At 41.2% G+C, this 16,021-nt stretch overlaps 1 protein-coding gene across 1 annotated transcript; it reads right to left on the bottom strand.

Moving 5' to 3' along the window:
- Positions 1-198: 198 nt before the first annotated feature.
- On the bottom strand, positions 199-12,609 carry GTPBP4 (GTP binding protein 4). The gene is made up of 17 exons (XM_065628744.1): positions 12,522-12,609; positions 10,204-10,374; positions 8,840-8,943; positions 8,626-8,762; positions 7,940-8,040; positions 7,471-7,563; positions 6,781-6,972; positions 6,631-6,696; positions 5,828-5,917; positions 5,283-5,393; positions 4,934-5,011; positions 4,774-4,825; positions 4,099-4,199; positions 2,925-3,122; positions 1,973-2,038; positions 894-1,028; positions 199-399 (listed from the first exon to the last, which is right to left on the bottom strand). The coding sequence occupies exons 1-17, from the start codon at positions 12,567-12,569 to the stop codon at positions 247-249; spliced, it is 1,896 nt and encodes a 631-aa protein (XP_065484816.1). The 5' UTR covers positions 12,570-12,609; the 3' UTR covers positions 199-246.
- Positions 12,610-16,021: the final 3,412 nt, after the last annotated feature.

Below are 16,021 nucleotides of genomic sequence, written 5' to 3'. Positions count from 1 at the left end.
AAAGGAACAAAGTGGTATTTTTATGGCTACTATTTTTATGTCTGCCACTGGCATGGACAAATTCCTCATAGTATTACTTAGAACTGCAAGATCAAGGTAGCAGAACTTTCCCTCTCTGAGCTTTGAGAATCTTAACCGCTAACACAAACCACATATTTTTAAACACTATATTACTAAGAAGAAAGACAGGACTATAAATTAGTTTTAATAAACTTTGGTTTAATTAGTTTTAATTCAGAAGACTGCTTATCTTCTCTGTGTTTTACCAGATTTTCTCTTTCCAGCCAGCAGATGTTTTGGCTTCAAGTCAAATATGTGTCTGTCCGACTCTCCCTTCCTGCCCAGGCGATTCATTTTCTTCTGAGCTTTCTTTGCCATAGTCTTGACCTTCTTCACCATCTATTTAAAAACAAACAAACATGCAGAGTGACTTCCTCAGTAACTCAGGTAACTAGCTTTACCAGCTAGATGACTTTAATGAGGACATTAACACCCACCACATGCCATCTGCAACTCTAGAACAGGATCACTGCAAGTGGCACTAACCTTCCTTAGAAAAACTCTTTTTTTTCCAGTACACTAACAACGCGATCGTGCTGTCCCTGGAATTCCTAACTCACTAAAGGTGGAGATCCACAGTTTGCACAACTCTTCCTTCATACTTGTGTTTAGAGACAAAAGTTTAAAATGTACTTTGTCTGTATTATTATAATTTATTTGTAAGAATGAACTAGGCATTTTTGAAGTATAGAGCTCGAACAGAAGATGAGGCTGCAAAGAGAACAGAAAGGAACCCTGTACAAACATAACCTGCCTGGCGCAGCTTCCCAGAAGCTGGTTTAAGTACAATCATGCTGTCTTAATTTCTATAAAGGTAAATAACTTCAACAAACCTTTTCATCACGAAGACCAGAAACATCCCGTGGTGTGCGAGAGCAGCTGCGACTGCGTGCCACAGATTTAGGGGTTTCAGACTCATCACGTTTACGTTTCCTCGTAGCACTACGGGACCTTCTCACGTAATGTGCCTGAAATTCAAAGCATCACTTTATTAAAACCAGAAACAATCAGCTCAGACATGCTTCATTTCTAATTAGACTAATATGAAAAAACAGGAAGTGGACTGCTGCGATACATTATTTTGGTTATTCCATAGTGACGAAGACCTTGCCAACTGCTGGTCGCTGCCTTTCTGTCCTACAGCAATATGCAAATTTCAGTGAATATCAGCATATTCTTTTCACAACTATTAACTCAAATTTTATAATATTTTTTTGAGTAGAAGTGTAAGTAACGTATAAGAAGACGTAGACAAATTGATGGACAGCAATACTGAAGCAATTTTGCAACAGCAGAAAGCAATGCAGAAACCTGCCCTGCTCAGTGTCATGTTCACAGGACAAAGCCCTGAACAGTTTCAGATGTGAAGACTCACCATCCTACAGCACAAGGATTAAATTCCTCCTCATCGAGATCACTCCTAAATCAACATGGCCCATCAGCTCTGAGAAGCATAAATGCTTGCTTCAAATGTGTAGCGCTGACATTCCTTGGTTCCTAACTCCTCATTTAGTTAAAGCATTTGAGGTCTCAAGATTCAGACAGCCATACTACTGCTGGGTTTGCTGTACAAAAATGATTTTTAAATTTCTAATAAAATGAAATGTCATATATATATATAGTGCATATATATATATATATATATATGTGCATATATATATCGGTGCATATATATATATATGTGATCTTTATAGATGTTTATTTTTTCAGCCTACCCAACATGATTAGATCACATCACTCAAAAACTCCTGTTTCAACTGCCTCATCTGAATTTCCTGTTTTCTCCTTAATAGATCTCACTTCTCTCTTGTGCCAACTGTAATACACATTTCAAATATACTCAAAGAAATCTAGCATGTAATGAAACTGATCTCTCATAGCTAAACATTGTGTTTAATTAGCAAAAACTCACATCATCTTTATTAGTCATGTCAAGTCCAAGATCAGTCATTTCCTTCTCTAGCACCTTCCGCTGGACCTGTAAAAAGACAGTCAAGAAAACACATTTCTTTCAAAAAAGTATGGTTCTATCTTACTTTTGTCTTAATATGCCACCATAAGCCCATTATATTCACTATATATTTATTCCTTTGGCACATCCCACAAGCAGATGATGTAAGTCATAACTTCACATTTCTTCTATTCCAACTTAATTCTCTTCACCCATAAACCCTTCTTCACAGGACTGCGATGTCCCAGCGTTCCCTAAAGATCTGTCAAATAGTTTGCTTTTTTGGGGGGAAGGTGACAAACAGAGGTATTTCAGTCAGAAATGTGTCCTTCTCTCCCAAAAGGCACACACTCTGAGGAGGGTGAGAAATACTGGGTGCAAAAACCAGCAAGATTCATTTTTTCCAAATGTCTACTTATCAGTTTGCTATTCTGCAATCAGTCTTGGACTGGTCACAAGAGATTCTGACGTTCAGAAGTGTGACACCTAGCTTCCAAAAAGAAATATAATCTTTTCCAGTATAGGGAGGGCTCCATAGCAAATTTTACGTAATTTTGATTTTGAGTATATAATTCTCCTAATTCTTTGCATTTAAAATAATAATAATTAAAAAATACAATGCAGCAATCCAGTTAAATGAGCTGAATTGCATTCTTCAAAACTTTTTCTGTAATATATATGGAATTTTACAAAAGAATCACTTGTGTGACACAAAACAAAAAGGGCTGTCACTCATTTGTTTGGCCTCCACAACTACGTGGTGAGCAGAACCCCGAGGAGCACAGAAGGAAGCAAGGGAGAGGGCCAAACACGAGAAAAAGTGATCAGTTCCACTGCCCAACACTGTTACACATTTTCATAGAAGTTATTAAACATCAGCAAGATTTTACTACAGAATATGCTCTGAACTTGCCTTTTTAGCTGTTCTGGGCATCCTTGGACCTCGAGTATCTTTCTCCTTTGACTGCAGGATTTTCAGTTTCTTCTTTTCTCGGATCTGTTTTGCCAATTGCCTGATTTCCATCATTTCTTCATCCTCGCTTTCTGGTTCACTGTCATATTCTCCAGCAGCTTCTCTCAGTTCTTCCTCTTTCTCTAATTCTTCCAGTTTCTTACATTTTGAAAAGGTGAAAAGAAAAATCAAGATGCTCATCAAATCCTTGACTTACCACCCTCAGCATTACATTCTTGCACGGCCCAGGGCCATGACAGCACACAGACCCTTCAAAGAAGGAACTCCGCTCGTTGAGAATGACCCCTCCAGCCACGCTTAATGCAGCTGGTGATATAGGTTACTGTGAACCTATAGGGCAGGCTACTGCGCAGACTTAGGTGATCACATCACGCTTTAGTTTGGCTGTATTTGTGCGACTGCCCCAAAGCTGCCCACTGCGTGAATGCAGACGCACTATCCAGTGAACTGCGCTGGCTGTGCCGGTTCTAGAAACACACTCTGAAAAAAACTTGCTTTTTCTACATGTAGCATGAGTCTGGAACACCAGCAATTCATAGAATCATAGAATAGTTTGGGTTGGAAGGGACTTTTAAAGGTCACCTAGTCCAACCCCCTGCAATTCAGATGAACCCAAGCATATAACCAACAGGCTCCATAGTCTGCACTCACTACTGCTCCGTATCAACCAGCAAGAAATAAGAACAGTGCCTGTTATTAAATAAAAATGTTATAAATTGAGAATTCCATCCACTTCCTTTAACATCATACCCCAGCAGACATAAATTTTATGGGTGATTTCATATTATTAATACATAAAGTTTGATAGCTACATTCCTTCTCGCTGTAGTGAAAGAATGAAGAAATGTAACTTCTCCTGCAAACCTCATATTTTAGGATGGAAAAGACAAGATCACCCTCATTGACAAGACAAAGCAATTTTCCATTCTTTTAAAATTCAGTCCTTGATCATTCAGAAAATAGTATCTTTTCCCATGGCAAGTATAAATGTAAAATGTAAAAGAACTTGTTCTCATGACATATTGTTTTTAATCTACAAATACAGTAATTTACACTAAACAAATAAAGGAATAAAGAGGCAAGAAAAGTGTAAAAACAATAATGGAAAACTCACTCTCATTATATCTGGATCAATGTAGTCGAGTATGTTATGACCTTCCCATATCTCTGGTATCTTATCGTATTTTTCAGATGAATTCATTAAGTCCCAGTATTCTTAAAAATATAACAAAAGTTAGAGACAAAAAATAATTTCAAAGAATGTTCAATGACAGAAAACAACACTCATATCACAAATAAAAAGGTCATCTCCCTACATGGTCAGAATTTGGTAGCATCTCTGCCATATTTACAAATACTTTTGGATCCCCTTCGTACCGCCAAATATTGTTCAATAATTACAAGATCCAATGTCAAGCCATAATAAGCAACAGATATCCAGCTGAAACAGAATACATGCAATCTCTCTCATATTAATGCTCTCTTAATAAAGAGAGCATCAAGAATTAATGAGACAGCACAATACAAAATGGAAGGGAAAAAACACCCGAATCATCAGACCAGTCATTATATGTCTGTGACTCTAAAAAGGGAAACAACTGAGTGGCATCATGAAACAAGAACAGGCACTGAAGATCAGCAGGTCTGAGACAGCAGTGAAGGACAGTATGACATCAAACAGTGACACTGGCACTTAGCTGAAAGGAGCCAGGTTTAGGTATTCTCCCATAAACTGAAATAGCCAAATTTTACTGCTTAATAATAATACTGATCCTTATATAATACTTACTCTGAAGATCCAAAACATAATCATCCCCCATTTCAAGTTCAATATCTCTCTCCTGCAAAGACATACATGGCTTAATATACCATCCAATTTAAAATCTATGGGCTAATACGGCAAATTTAAAATCCATCTGCTGCTTTCCTAATTAAGACATGCCACTTACCAGTTTCCTCTTGGGTGTGTCTACTTCCATGCGCTTCTTCCGTGCTATGGCTCCCTCAGGTATAAAAGGCAACCGCTCCTGAAATTAATGCAACAATCCACCCCAATAAAAAAGGGGAAAAAAAGTTTGAATTAATTATTTAATAATGCTATAAATCACCATTGCAGAATAATTTATTTCTAAAGAACACAAAATCCCAAACTGCCTCTCCCACCAGCAAAGGCAGTTATATATAAAAACCAAGCAAATTTCACCATATTTATCTGTTCATACGTTATCACAAGAAAGAATTCTTGTCCTACTTAAAAAGTACTGGAAAATACAATAGAACTGTAAACATGTAGCGTACCTTGTTATCTCTTTTGGTTGGCATAGCCAGGTGTAATCTATTCAATACTTCATTCACTTTATTTCCTTTCATTTTAGTATCAACACGATGGGCCAACAGTCTGTCACAGGCCTGAAAATGCACATGGCAATATGAGGTAAGGAACGAAGCTTTCTTGATACAACAAATGTCACAGTAGCCTTTCAATCCCAGATACCTAACTTCACATCTCATCTCCTTTCTAATCTCTTCTCTCTCTGGCTTTCAAGAAAGCATGGGAGTACTTTATATAAAAGTATCATGGGAAGATATATAGGATCCTTTTTGGTTTTTTTACAATGAGCTGACAATAAGAGAAAGTGACAGGACTCAGAAAAACTCACCAATTAAAAAAAAAATATTATTTTTATTAGACATAATTTTCCATTTGCACTTAAGTCCACTGAGGCTCAACGGGCTATAGGGATAACAGGCTTAAGATTTACCACAGTTTAACTGAGATCGAATTCATATAAATGAGGCAAAATGTTAGCTGTTCATTTGGAATTGAGAGGAAAGTGACCTACCTCTGTTTTAACCTGGATTACACCTTCTTCTGTTAGGGTACTTGTCTCTATTACAGAAAATCCTTCTGCTTCAAAATTTTCAAATATTTTCTAAAATAGAAACATTATCCCAAAGAATGACATTCTGCCCATTTCTTAGTATACCGATACATTAAGAACAGAAATTTTAATCTAGAATCAATAGATGCAACTTGTTACTATTTTATTAGAATGCGTTTCTAAAAAGACGACAGAAACTTTCAACTACAGCTCTATTTAGTCTGCTGCTTCTTTTATAAGCAAATAACTACTTTCTAAAAGGCACCTACAAATGACCCATAAGGAAAAGTAAAAAAAAAAAAGAGGGAGAGAGAAACACAAATTCTTATGTCCTTGAACTTGTAGATAAAAAAACTAGCTCTGCCTATACCCAACGTGTTGCCCAGGGGGACCTTTTACTGCAACTGTTCAGCAACACCTCTCAGTCTAGTGCTCTAACTCTTACAGAAATGATTATTGAACAGGCCTATTCAGTCTTACTCCCAGCTACAGTAGTAACTGCAAGTTCTCACAGCATCAGAGATTTCCGAAACGACTAAGGACTTGCCTTCTGTTTGGCATTTACAATATTCAGGCCAAAATATACATCAGACAGTACTTGAGAAAGACAGAGGTGAGGACATGGAAAGCTACTTTCCATTACACTAAACAAAGAAGCGATCATGTAAAAGTTTTTGCCCAATACAAATTACATCCGTCCACGACACCAGCACATTTTTTTGTAAATGTCAGAAGACACAGAGAGGTGGGGGAAATAGTCTAACCTGACTCTCTTCAGGAAGTTCTGCAATCCTCTTCACATCACATTTGTTTGCAACAATTATAAGTGGCTAATAAAAAGAAAAAAAGAATCATAATTCAAGTTACGATATTATAAAAACCCGAGGTTTATTAATAATGTAAACCAAACCTACCTTATTAGCAAACAGTGGTTTAATATTTCTGAAGAGCTCTACTTGCTCCTCTAGGCTATGGCCACACTGCTCAGACACATCCATCACGTAAAGCACAGCAGCACGAAGATGTGCCAGCGCAGTAATAGCCTGCATCTCAATGGTGTTCCTGTCCTCCAAGGGATGATCCAAAATACCAGGAGTATCCACCACCTATAATTAACATCATTAAGTCAGGCCTTATTATAGGATAATTGAGACACTATTTTAGAACATGTGCTTGATTCCTGGTCAATAATGCCTTTTTTAAAGACAGCAATATTCTTTCAGTCATAAATAAGACTATAAACTCAGCCAAACTGAGAATGTGAAAATGGAGTAATAGGAGAAGAATGAGGTTTCAGAATAACGAGTCTTGAACAAGTAGGGAAATCCCTGCCCCAACCTGGCCCAGGATGTGACAGTGATAAAAAGTGAACTGCCTTTAATCAGTAATTCCATTTCTATCCTTCCTCAAACTGAAAACACACCCATATATGCACATTTTTAGAATACCACTGCCCTTGTTTGGCACACTGTACTTCACACAGCAGCTCTCAGACACAGCCTGTCTCCTCAAAACACAAAAAGGCAACTCACATTGCAAAATGGCAAATCAGATTATAACCAGGTAATTCTTTAAAGAAAATAAAAATAATAAACAGTTCTTACCTGCCAACGCAGATACTTATAATCCATATGTCCCACAAAGAGAGATTTTGTGGTAAAGGCATAAGGCTGCACTTCTACATCTGCCCTTGTAACCTTAAAACAAGATTTATTCACATATTTACTGAAAACTTCCTGAAGTTGCAAGCAGTAGATCCTAACTATAATACACTTAATTGGCTACAAAAAAAACCCTAAAAATGGTATTCAGGCTTCTCTGCAAGAATTTATCTATCAGTAAAGAAGTTAATGGGATATAAGCTATTTTGGAAAAGATAATGATTTTTTAAGAGTGATAGCTATTGTAATTTCCCATTAACCCTCCAGAAATTTCAGTCAGTCTCTACTCACACAATTGAACTTGCTACTGCTCACATCAGGCAGTGCTATAATGATGTCAGATTGTTTATATGTTACCTTGCTTTAATTAAACGATATGTCGGTATTACATTTGAAAAAAACATTCACATACCTTATTTATAAAGCTAGATTTTCCAACATTTGGGTAGCCACACAACAGAAGAGTTCGTGTATTGGGATCAATGGTTGGCAAACGAGACAAATGTTGTCGCACTGAAATGTTGAAAAGATTTTTAAATATTTGCAATAATTTAAGTTTTACTGAAATTGAATGAAAATTCATAGGCTGAATTGTTTATATACAAATTAATAACCTTTCTGACATTATAAATTGATCATTTATGAAAATGTATAATAATTCATAAACTCCACAAGTATCTACATACAAAGAAGAAACTTCCAAAATATTTTAAAAATGCTGTCTTTTAGCTAGACTGACCCCATCAAATCAGGCAACACAACCTGAAACAATAAGCCTGAAGTAAGGAGCAATGGTTGGAAAATGTTTAGCACTATTTTTCAAATATTTGTAAGTGAAAATAACGATAAATAAAAGCATGGCTGTGACTTTTAAGCAAACATTTTATAACTGTTACTATTACCATAAAATTTAAAGAATTTTCAAAGAGAAAGTTATTCAATTAAAAAATAAATTATAAGTATTTGGGGATTTTGAAACTATTTCTATGTTTCCTGTGTCTACACTCTGTATTAAACACATTCTTCTAACTGTTATCAAGCATAAGAAATTTTACATCCAATTCACAGGCCTTATTTTAGCCTGTTTATAACACAAACCTTGCTCCAAATATTCCAAGCTTTGTTTCTGTCTTTTGATAATGGTGCACATTCGTCCCAGAGCAGCACGTTTCAGCTGTTTGCAGCGGTAAAGGGAATCACCATATTTCATCAGCCGCACATAGTCTTTAGCAACACTGCGGAGACAAGAAAGAAGAATTTAACCACCAATCAACCAGGCAGGTACTAAATCAAATAAATTGATGTCCCTTACTTGTCAATCAGATTCTTGGCAATATTAATCTGACCCAAAGCCAGCTTGTAGTGATCTTTGTCATAGAGAACATTCATCAAATCCGCATAAAAAGGATGAATATCCTAAAACAAAAGCATAAAATTTAGCTTAATATTTTCTTGCTTTAAGATGACTAATTCTTGGCAACTATGTAAGTTCGGTTTTTTTTTCCTCCAGTACAGCAGCACAAATAACAATACAAGCCAAATCGTTTTCATTACTATCTTATGTAAGAAAAATAACCTGCTTGGGCACTGAATGCATAAATCCTAATTGCTTTGGATTTCTTCTGCAAACACATCTTGGATTCATTCATATGGAGTTTCCATTTCATCATTTTTCTTTGCAAAATCCTTTGTATTACAACTTCAAAAGTTTTTTTTAAATTATTAAAAACTGCAAGAAGCCTGCAAGAGTAGTTTCTAAAAGCAAATTCATACTATACCAGAAACACAGCAACAATGTTAATTCTTCCGTTTTTCTGAGTGCTACATTAAATTCTGTGAAAGACTAGACATGAAGGATTTCTTTAATGCCCAAATAAATCCTTCAGCTTTCCAAGAAAGCAGCATCCTTAGTTCAAATATTTTAAACAAAATATTTCAGTTATTCATGTATTCATCTGCAGAAAATTCATCATGTGATGTTACACAAAATACAGAAGATATTTGTGGGAATTCTGCAGTAATACTCACTGGATATGAAAACATCAGGAAAAAATATGGTTGCAGGTCAACAATTTAAGCATGAGCAGAACACTGCCTATAAAAAAAGTCCCACTGGACACACAGATCCAGTTGCAGTTGGTGGGATGTTAAGACTGTGTATCTCGTCAGTGTGTTTCCAACACTGTCCCTTATGGGGCCAAGAACAACGTTGATGTTGTCAAAGTAACTTCTGAAGAACTGAAGATGGGAGGCAACGTGAGATGTTTTGACATTTCTTACCTCCCGCAAATATTTCCTAGGGAAAACTAACTATAAGCACAATTCACATATGGATACACAAAGAAGAAATAAGGATTCTTCTCTTCATTCAACAGCAACTTCTGATAAACATATCTGATCAGCTAAAACCTTGTAAAACCCATCCTCCAATGACCACCCATGGGCACAATTTAGATTTCCTTTCTGAGTAGGAACATACTATTTTTGCAAAACAAGTTTGCATAAAATTACTCCCAGAAAAATCTAGAGGGAATCAGTCAAAATTATCTACACAGTGAAACTGCAAGATGTTGCTCAGGCCAAAATAAACGCAAATAAAAGGAATAAGCTCTTGAAGAAGCATTCCTGATGCCAGGAAAGCAAAGCTCCTTTATGATGAAATGACAAAATACTTACATCTAACTTGGGGAAATCTGTTAAGATCTGAGTGAGTCTATCATGGTAATTCTGTTGAGTATATTTGACTTTTCGCATGTAAAAATGTCGAATCCGATGGATTTGATAATGTTTATGAATGACAGTTGGAGTCTTCCGCTGAGTCTTTGACAATGTCAAATCTATGAAGTCCTGCAATCAAAGAAACACTATTAGTTACACAAACGGTGAAGTTCTAATAAGGATGCAAGGTATTAATTTCATCTTGGTGGAGAAGCACGCAGACCTATTAAGCACACCCACACCCGTGACAACCTTGAAGCACTCCCCCCATCCCAATAAAACAAAGAATGATGTCATACCTTAAACATCTAGTTTTTGATACTTTGAGGAGAAAAGATAGATGGCTGTGGAGGCAGACACCTTGTCTTTTCTTTACCAAGGTTTTGTGAAATGAAACATAGATTTCTAAGACAGAAGCAATTAACAGTGTTGCCGTGAAGGCCTCATGGCCTGATCGGGATGATAGAGATGAACAATCTGTCAGACAACCAATTACCAGAAGAAACTACGAACCAACAGCTACACCTGACGGGCAAAGCAACTCACTTCTGGTCAGTACTGTGAACTTTCCCCTAGTTTGAAGACCCCAGACCCATTTCCAGAAGACTCTTCTTAATTAGCATGAAGAGTGAACAGAAGGAGGAGATGAACTGCCCTCTCCTATGGTGGTGTGTACCAAAAATCTTCAATGTGCCCACCCCCCTCCAGAGGACATCGCAGGACTGATTAACCTGTGGAGCGGTGATATCTTACTCTCTCTGATATCTTAGTTTTCCTTCTCTCTCTTTTTTTTCTTCTTGAACATATAAAGGTAATATCATTGTAAGTTCTGCTGCTAAAGTCTTGAAAAGTTTTGTAATATAATAACATACTTTAGCCAAGTCACTAATCGCTGTAATTTGAATTCTGCCAAACTGCATATTCTGCCATAACTGAATTTGACCTCTGGAGTGATTGTTTGTCATTCACTTCGCATTACCACACAGAAATACCCAGCGTTAACTCACACCTGATCTCACCTGGTGAGACAGGGAGTCGTGTTCAGCGTCACAGAATCACAGAATGTCAGGGATTGGAAGGGACCTCGAAAGATCATCTAGTCCAATCCCCTTGCCGGAGCAGGAACACGCAGATGAGGTTACACAGGAAGGCGTCCAGGCGGGTTTGAATGTCTCCAGAGGAGGAGACTCCACAACCTCCCTGGGCAGCCTGTTCCAGGGCTACGTCACCCTCACTGAGAAGAAGTTTCTTCTCAAATGTAAATGGAACCTCCTGTGTTCCAGTTTATACCCATTGCCCCTGGTCCTATCATTGGTTGTCACCGAAAAGAGCCTGGCTCCATCCTCATGACACTCACCTTTTACATATTTATAAACGTTAATGAGGTCACCCCTCAATCTCCTCTTCTCCAAGCTAAAGAGCCCCAGCTCCCTCGGCCTTTTCCTCACACGGGAGATGCTCCACTCTCTTCATCATCTTCGTTGCCCTGCGCTGGACTCTCTCCAGCAGTTCCCTGTCCTAACTCACCCCTAACCCCACCCGGTGGGACGGGACACCACCATTCACCGTTTGCAACGTACGTGTTATCATCAACACCTGAACGACGGGCTCTCACCTCTGGAGAAGCAGTTTGCACGCTCCCTCACCCGTTTTCATTTCGGTTCCCTGAGGTGTGGCCTCCAGCCCGTCCCTGCCCGGCAGCGGCTCGGGCAGCGCCCCCGGCCCCGCCAAGGCCCGGGGGTGGGCAGGACCGGCCACACCGCCCGCCCCGCCCCGCCCCGCCGGGAGGCCAAGGCCCGAACCCCGCGGGCAGCTCCGCGCACTGCACTTTGAACTAAAGATCCTTCGTTGGATTCAGAAAGAACCTTATCCTGACTGAGTACGCAGCGATGAGGCTGAGTACGACACGGGTTTGGAAAACAGGAGGGGTTTTTGTGGGGGCCACCCCGACGCCCCGCGGGGCTGAAGAGAAGCGCAGCCCCAAGCTCCTTCCCCAGGCCGCAGAGCCCCTGACAGGACCCCGTTCCCGCCCCCTCCCTCCCCCGCACTGTACATGGTACAGGCCGCCAGGCCCAGGAGCACTAGCCCAGGGCGAGTCCACGGGGCCCGCCGGAGGGGGAGGAGGCAAAGGCCGAGGCCACGCCGGCAGCGCGGTGCGGGTGGGGAGCCAGCCGTCTCCTCACGCGTGGCTCGGGCGCGGCAGGAGCCGCCGCCGGGCGGGTGGGGCTCGCACCCGCTGAGGGACGGGGCGGGAGCCGAGAGAACGACGCGCGTACCTTGGCGGACGGCACCACCGTGATCTTCTTGAAGTTGTAGAGCGCCATGGCAGCCGCGCGACCGAGCCGCACGCTGCCGGAAGAGGGAGCGGCTCGTTCCTCTCGCGAGAGCCTCGCGCTTCTGCCCGGGGGGGCGGGGCCGGGCGGGGCGGGGGCGGGGCCGGGCGGGGCGGGGGCGGGGCCGGGCGGGGGGGGCGGGGCCGGGCGGCTGCGGCCGGTCCCTGTGCGGGCTCCCGCGGCGGGGCCGGCACTGCTCGGTGTGTTCACCGGAGACCTGGATGGGGAAATAGAGGGCACTGTCAGCAAGTTTGCTGATGCCACCAAGCTGGGAGGAGTGGCTGACACGCCAGAGGCTGTGCTGCCATCCAGAGACCTGGACAGGCTGCAGAGTTGGGCAGGGAAAAATTTAATTAAATGTAACAAGGGCAAGTGTAGAGTCTTGCATCTGGGCAGGAACAACCCCAGGTTCCAGTATAAGTGGGGGAATGACCTGTTAGAGAGCAGTGTAGGGGAAAGGGACCTGGGGGTCCTGGGGACAGCAGGGTGACCATGAGCCAGCACTGGGCCCTTGTGGCCAAGAAGGCCAATGGCACCTGGGGTGGATTAGAAGGGGGGTGGTCAGTAGGTTGAGAGAGGTTCTCCTGCCCCTCTACTCTGCCCTGGTGAGACCACATCTGGAATATTGTGTCCAGTTCTGGGCCCCTCAGTTCAAGAAGGACAGGGAACTGCTGGAGAGAGTCCAGCGCAGGGCAACGAAGATGACGGAGTGGAGCATCTCCCGTGTGAGGAAAGGCTGAGGTGGCTGGGGCTCTTTAGCTTGGAGAAGAGGAGACTGAGGGGTGACCTCATTAATGTTTATAAATATGTAAAGGGTGAGTGTCATGAGGATGGAGCCAGGCTCTTTTCGGTGACAACCAGTGGTAGGACCAGGGGCAATGGGTATAAACACACGGGTAGGGGAGGGCTCATGAAGAGCTGCCTTCTCCTGTGTCCATCCTCTGCAGGCATTCAACCAAGAACACTGGCTTTGAGAATCCTCTAAAAGCTTAAAGAGCCCCAAGAGGAACTTCTGAAACATCTCACCCACCTTCCCCGAGGAGTCAACAGCCAAACTGAAAAACCAGTGAGCCTCCACAGATCACTTACTGGCACCTACTGCACCACATATTCCTGATACTAAAAAAAATTTCATCAGGACCCACTTGCAGTCTGGTGATTATTGTGGATCAGGAAAGAGTTGCTTTGCTAATCTTTCTGGATATGGACTCTCAGTCTTAGGGCTGGCAGAGCTTCATCATACTTTAAGGAGCAGGTCATTCCTCTGCAAAAACGGTGCCTCATGTCAGGCCCGTCACCACCCTGGCCCAGACAGTGTGGCATTGGCAGGTCACGTTTTCAAGAGGAGTTGCGCCCACCCTGCCTTGGCTGTAAGAAGGTGCTCTCCACGCACAGCACCGCGCTGTGTGCCCCAGGCAGCTCTCCCAGACACCCGAAGGGCACGGTAGGCTATTCCTGTCCCTTAGGTCCCAAAGAGATTATTTATGCTGCACTAGCTCACCTTCTAATATTGAATTATCACCCTAATTTTAAATTACTTTACATCCTGGTTTGCTGACCTGGGCGTGACTGACTGTAGCTCCACGGAAAATAGAGTGTTGGCAGGGACCACACTGAGACTGCTTGTGACCAGAGGCTCTGGACGAAGAGGCCCGAGGTGTGGAATTCATTTATACTAACGATTAAACTGCACTCGCAAAAGGCGAAGTTTCCATGTGGGAGAGAGAGAGAAGAAAAGGAAAGGGAATAAATAAGTGACAAACAATAATTGCAGCATTGGGAAGTAACACAGAGGAGGGCCATATTAATATTTTATTTAATCATGATTTTATTTGTCCTTGGTTAAGACTTAAAAGCCTTTAAGATCCAGAAGAGTAACTATCAGAAAGATTCAAGATTACTGAGTGGATATCCCTTAAAGTGCAAAAGTAGGATGCACTTTTGTACTCACAATAGATATTCATGTTTCACTTTTTTCAGACTTCACATGTTTAGAAATTATTTCAAGTGTTCTCAGATTTTTGCACTTGAGAACATCTGCAGGTGTAATTTTTGCTGGCACATATCATTGCAGACACATTTTATTGTACTTAGATGCCTATTTTGTTTTGTCTGGAAAGTGAGCAGTTTGACATCTAAATGCCCCTGCAATCAGCTATGACATAAACTCTATCTACAGATGTATTCTTGACATAAAATTGGAAATTAAGTTGATGTCCTTTCCAAAAGTAGCACCTTCATCCTCACATTGCTAGGCTGAAGATAGTAGGTTTCAGGTTTTACAATAGTACTTAATCTTTGTCAGCATATGGTTAAAAGGTATGAGCAACAGCATTCAAAAAATATGATCCTGATATTGCTAAAGCCATTGAAACAGCCAAGTAGCTGCAAGTAGATAAAACAATATTTGATGAAGGTGGCAGCTGGGAAAGCTCTGCTCCTGTGTGAAGAGTCAGCAGGTGGTGCTTTTGCGTCACGGCATGGTCACCCTGCCAAAAGCAACACCATGCAGTTCTTCTAGTTTTAAAGAAGATTTATGTCATTCTGCAGGATGTTTTGGTTGTAGTGTAAGGCACAGTAGTAATATTTTTGCCAAGTACTGTATTTCGAGCCATTAATATTCTTACAGTTTGCCCTAACCACTAGCTCTGCACTGACCTAGCTTCTGTAGGTGACCCCAGGATCTTGTGTGCTTGTAACCTCTGGATGTCTGGGTAGTAATTGCTGGTTATCCAAGTATTGGAAGAGTGAGTTGTGTTCCCTGGTGCGGATCCCGCCAAAGGATCATCCGAGTGTCTGCCAGCACCACTGGATTTTGGCCTTGCAAGTCACTCTGCCATGCCAGGCCATCAGTGGTCTGAAGACCAAGCTTAGCTGCCGTAATCAAGAACACAGAAAGGCTGGTTGCAGTCTGGTTTTAAGCTAGCCAGCAATATTTCTGCAGTTCCCTATTCTTGCAGCCATGGAGGCAAGAGAAAAGACAGAACATTTCTCCTGAGAAAAAACAGAGACTTCCTTGGGTGATGGGCGCATCCTGCCCTCTGAACACAAGGCCACCAAAGGAGTCTACACAATTCGCATTTTCTGTTTTCTTTACTTTATGCTCACTGACCTCCCTCTCCCACAGCCCTTCAGCTGCCAGTCTCCCCACCCATCATGAGCCCTTTCTTTCCACGTCTTCCACTCCTGGCTGTATAGATCCATATATCATTCATACCAACATTGTCCTTGTCAATCACATACATGCTGACTGGAATTCTTTCTGAAGAAAAACTAAAAATACCCATAATTATGTGGCTGTAGAATCACTCCTTGTTTTAAGAATTAAGTTCTTTTTCAGTTATTTTTTAACCTTTTGTTGATTCTTGCTCAATGTGAAAGTCCTCGCAGTATTTTTTTTCAGCCATTAAATCAACAAAACTCCCTGAGACATAAATATGAAT

Source organism: Caloenas nicobarica, chromosome 2, assembly GCF_036013445.1.
Source record: "Caloenas nicobarica isolate bCalNic1 chromosome 2, bCalNic1.hap1, whole genome shotgun sequence".
Lineage (NCBI taxonomy): Eukaryota > Metazoa > Chordata > Aves > Columbiformes > Columbidae > Caloenas > Caloenas nicobarica.
This window is presented reverse-complemented; position numbering and strand designations above follow the sequence as displayed.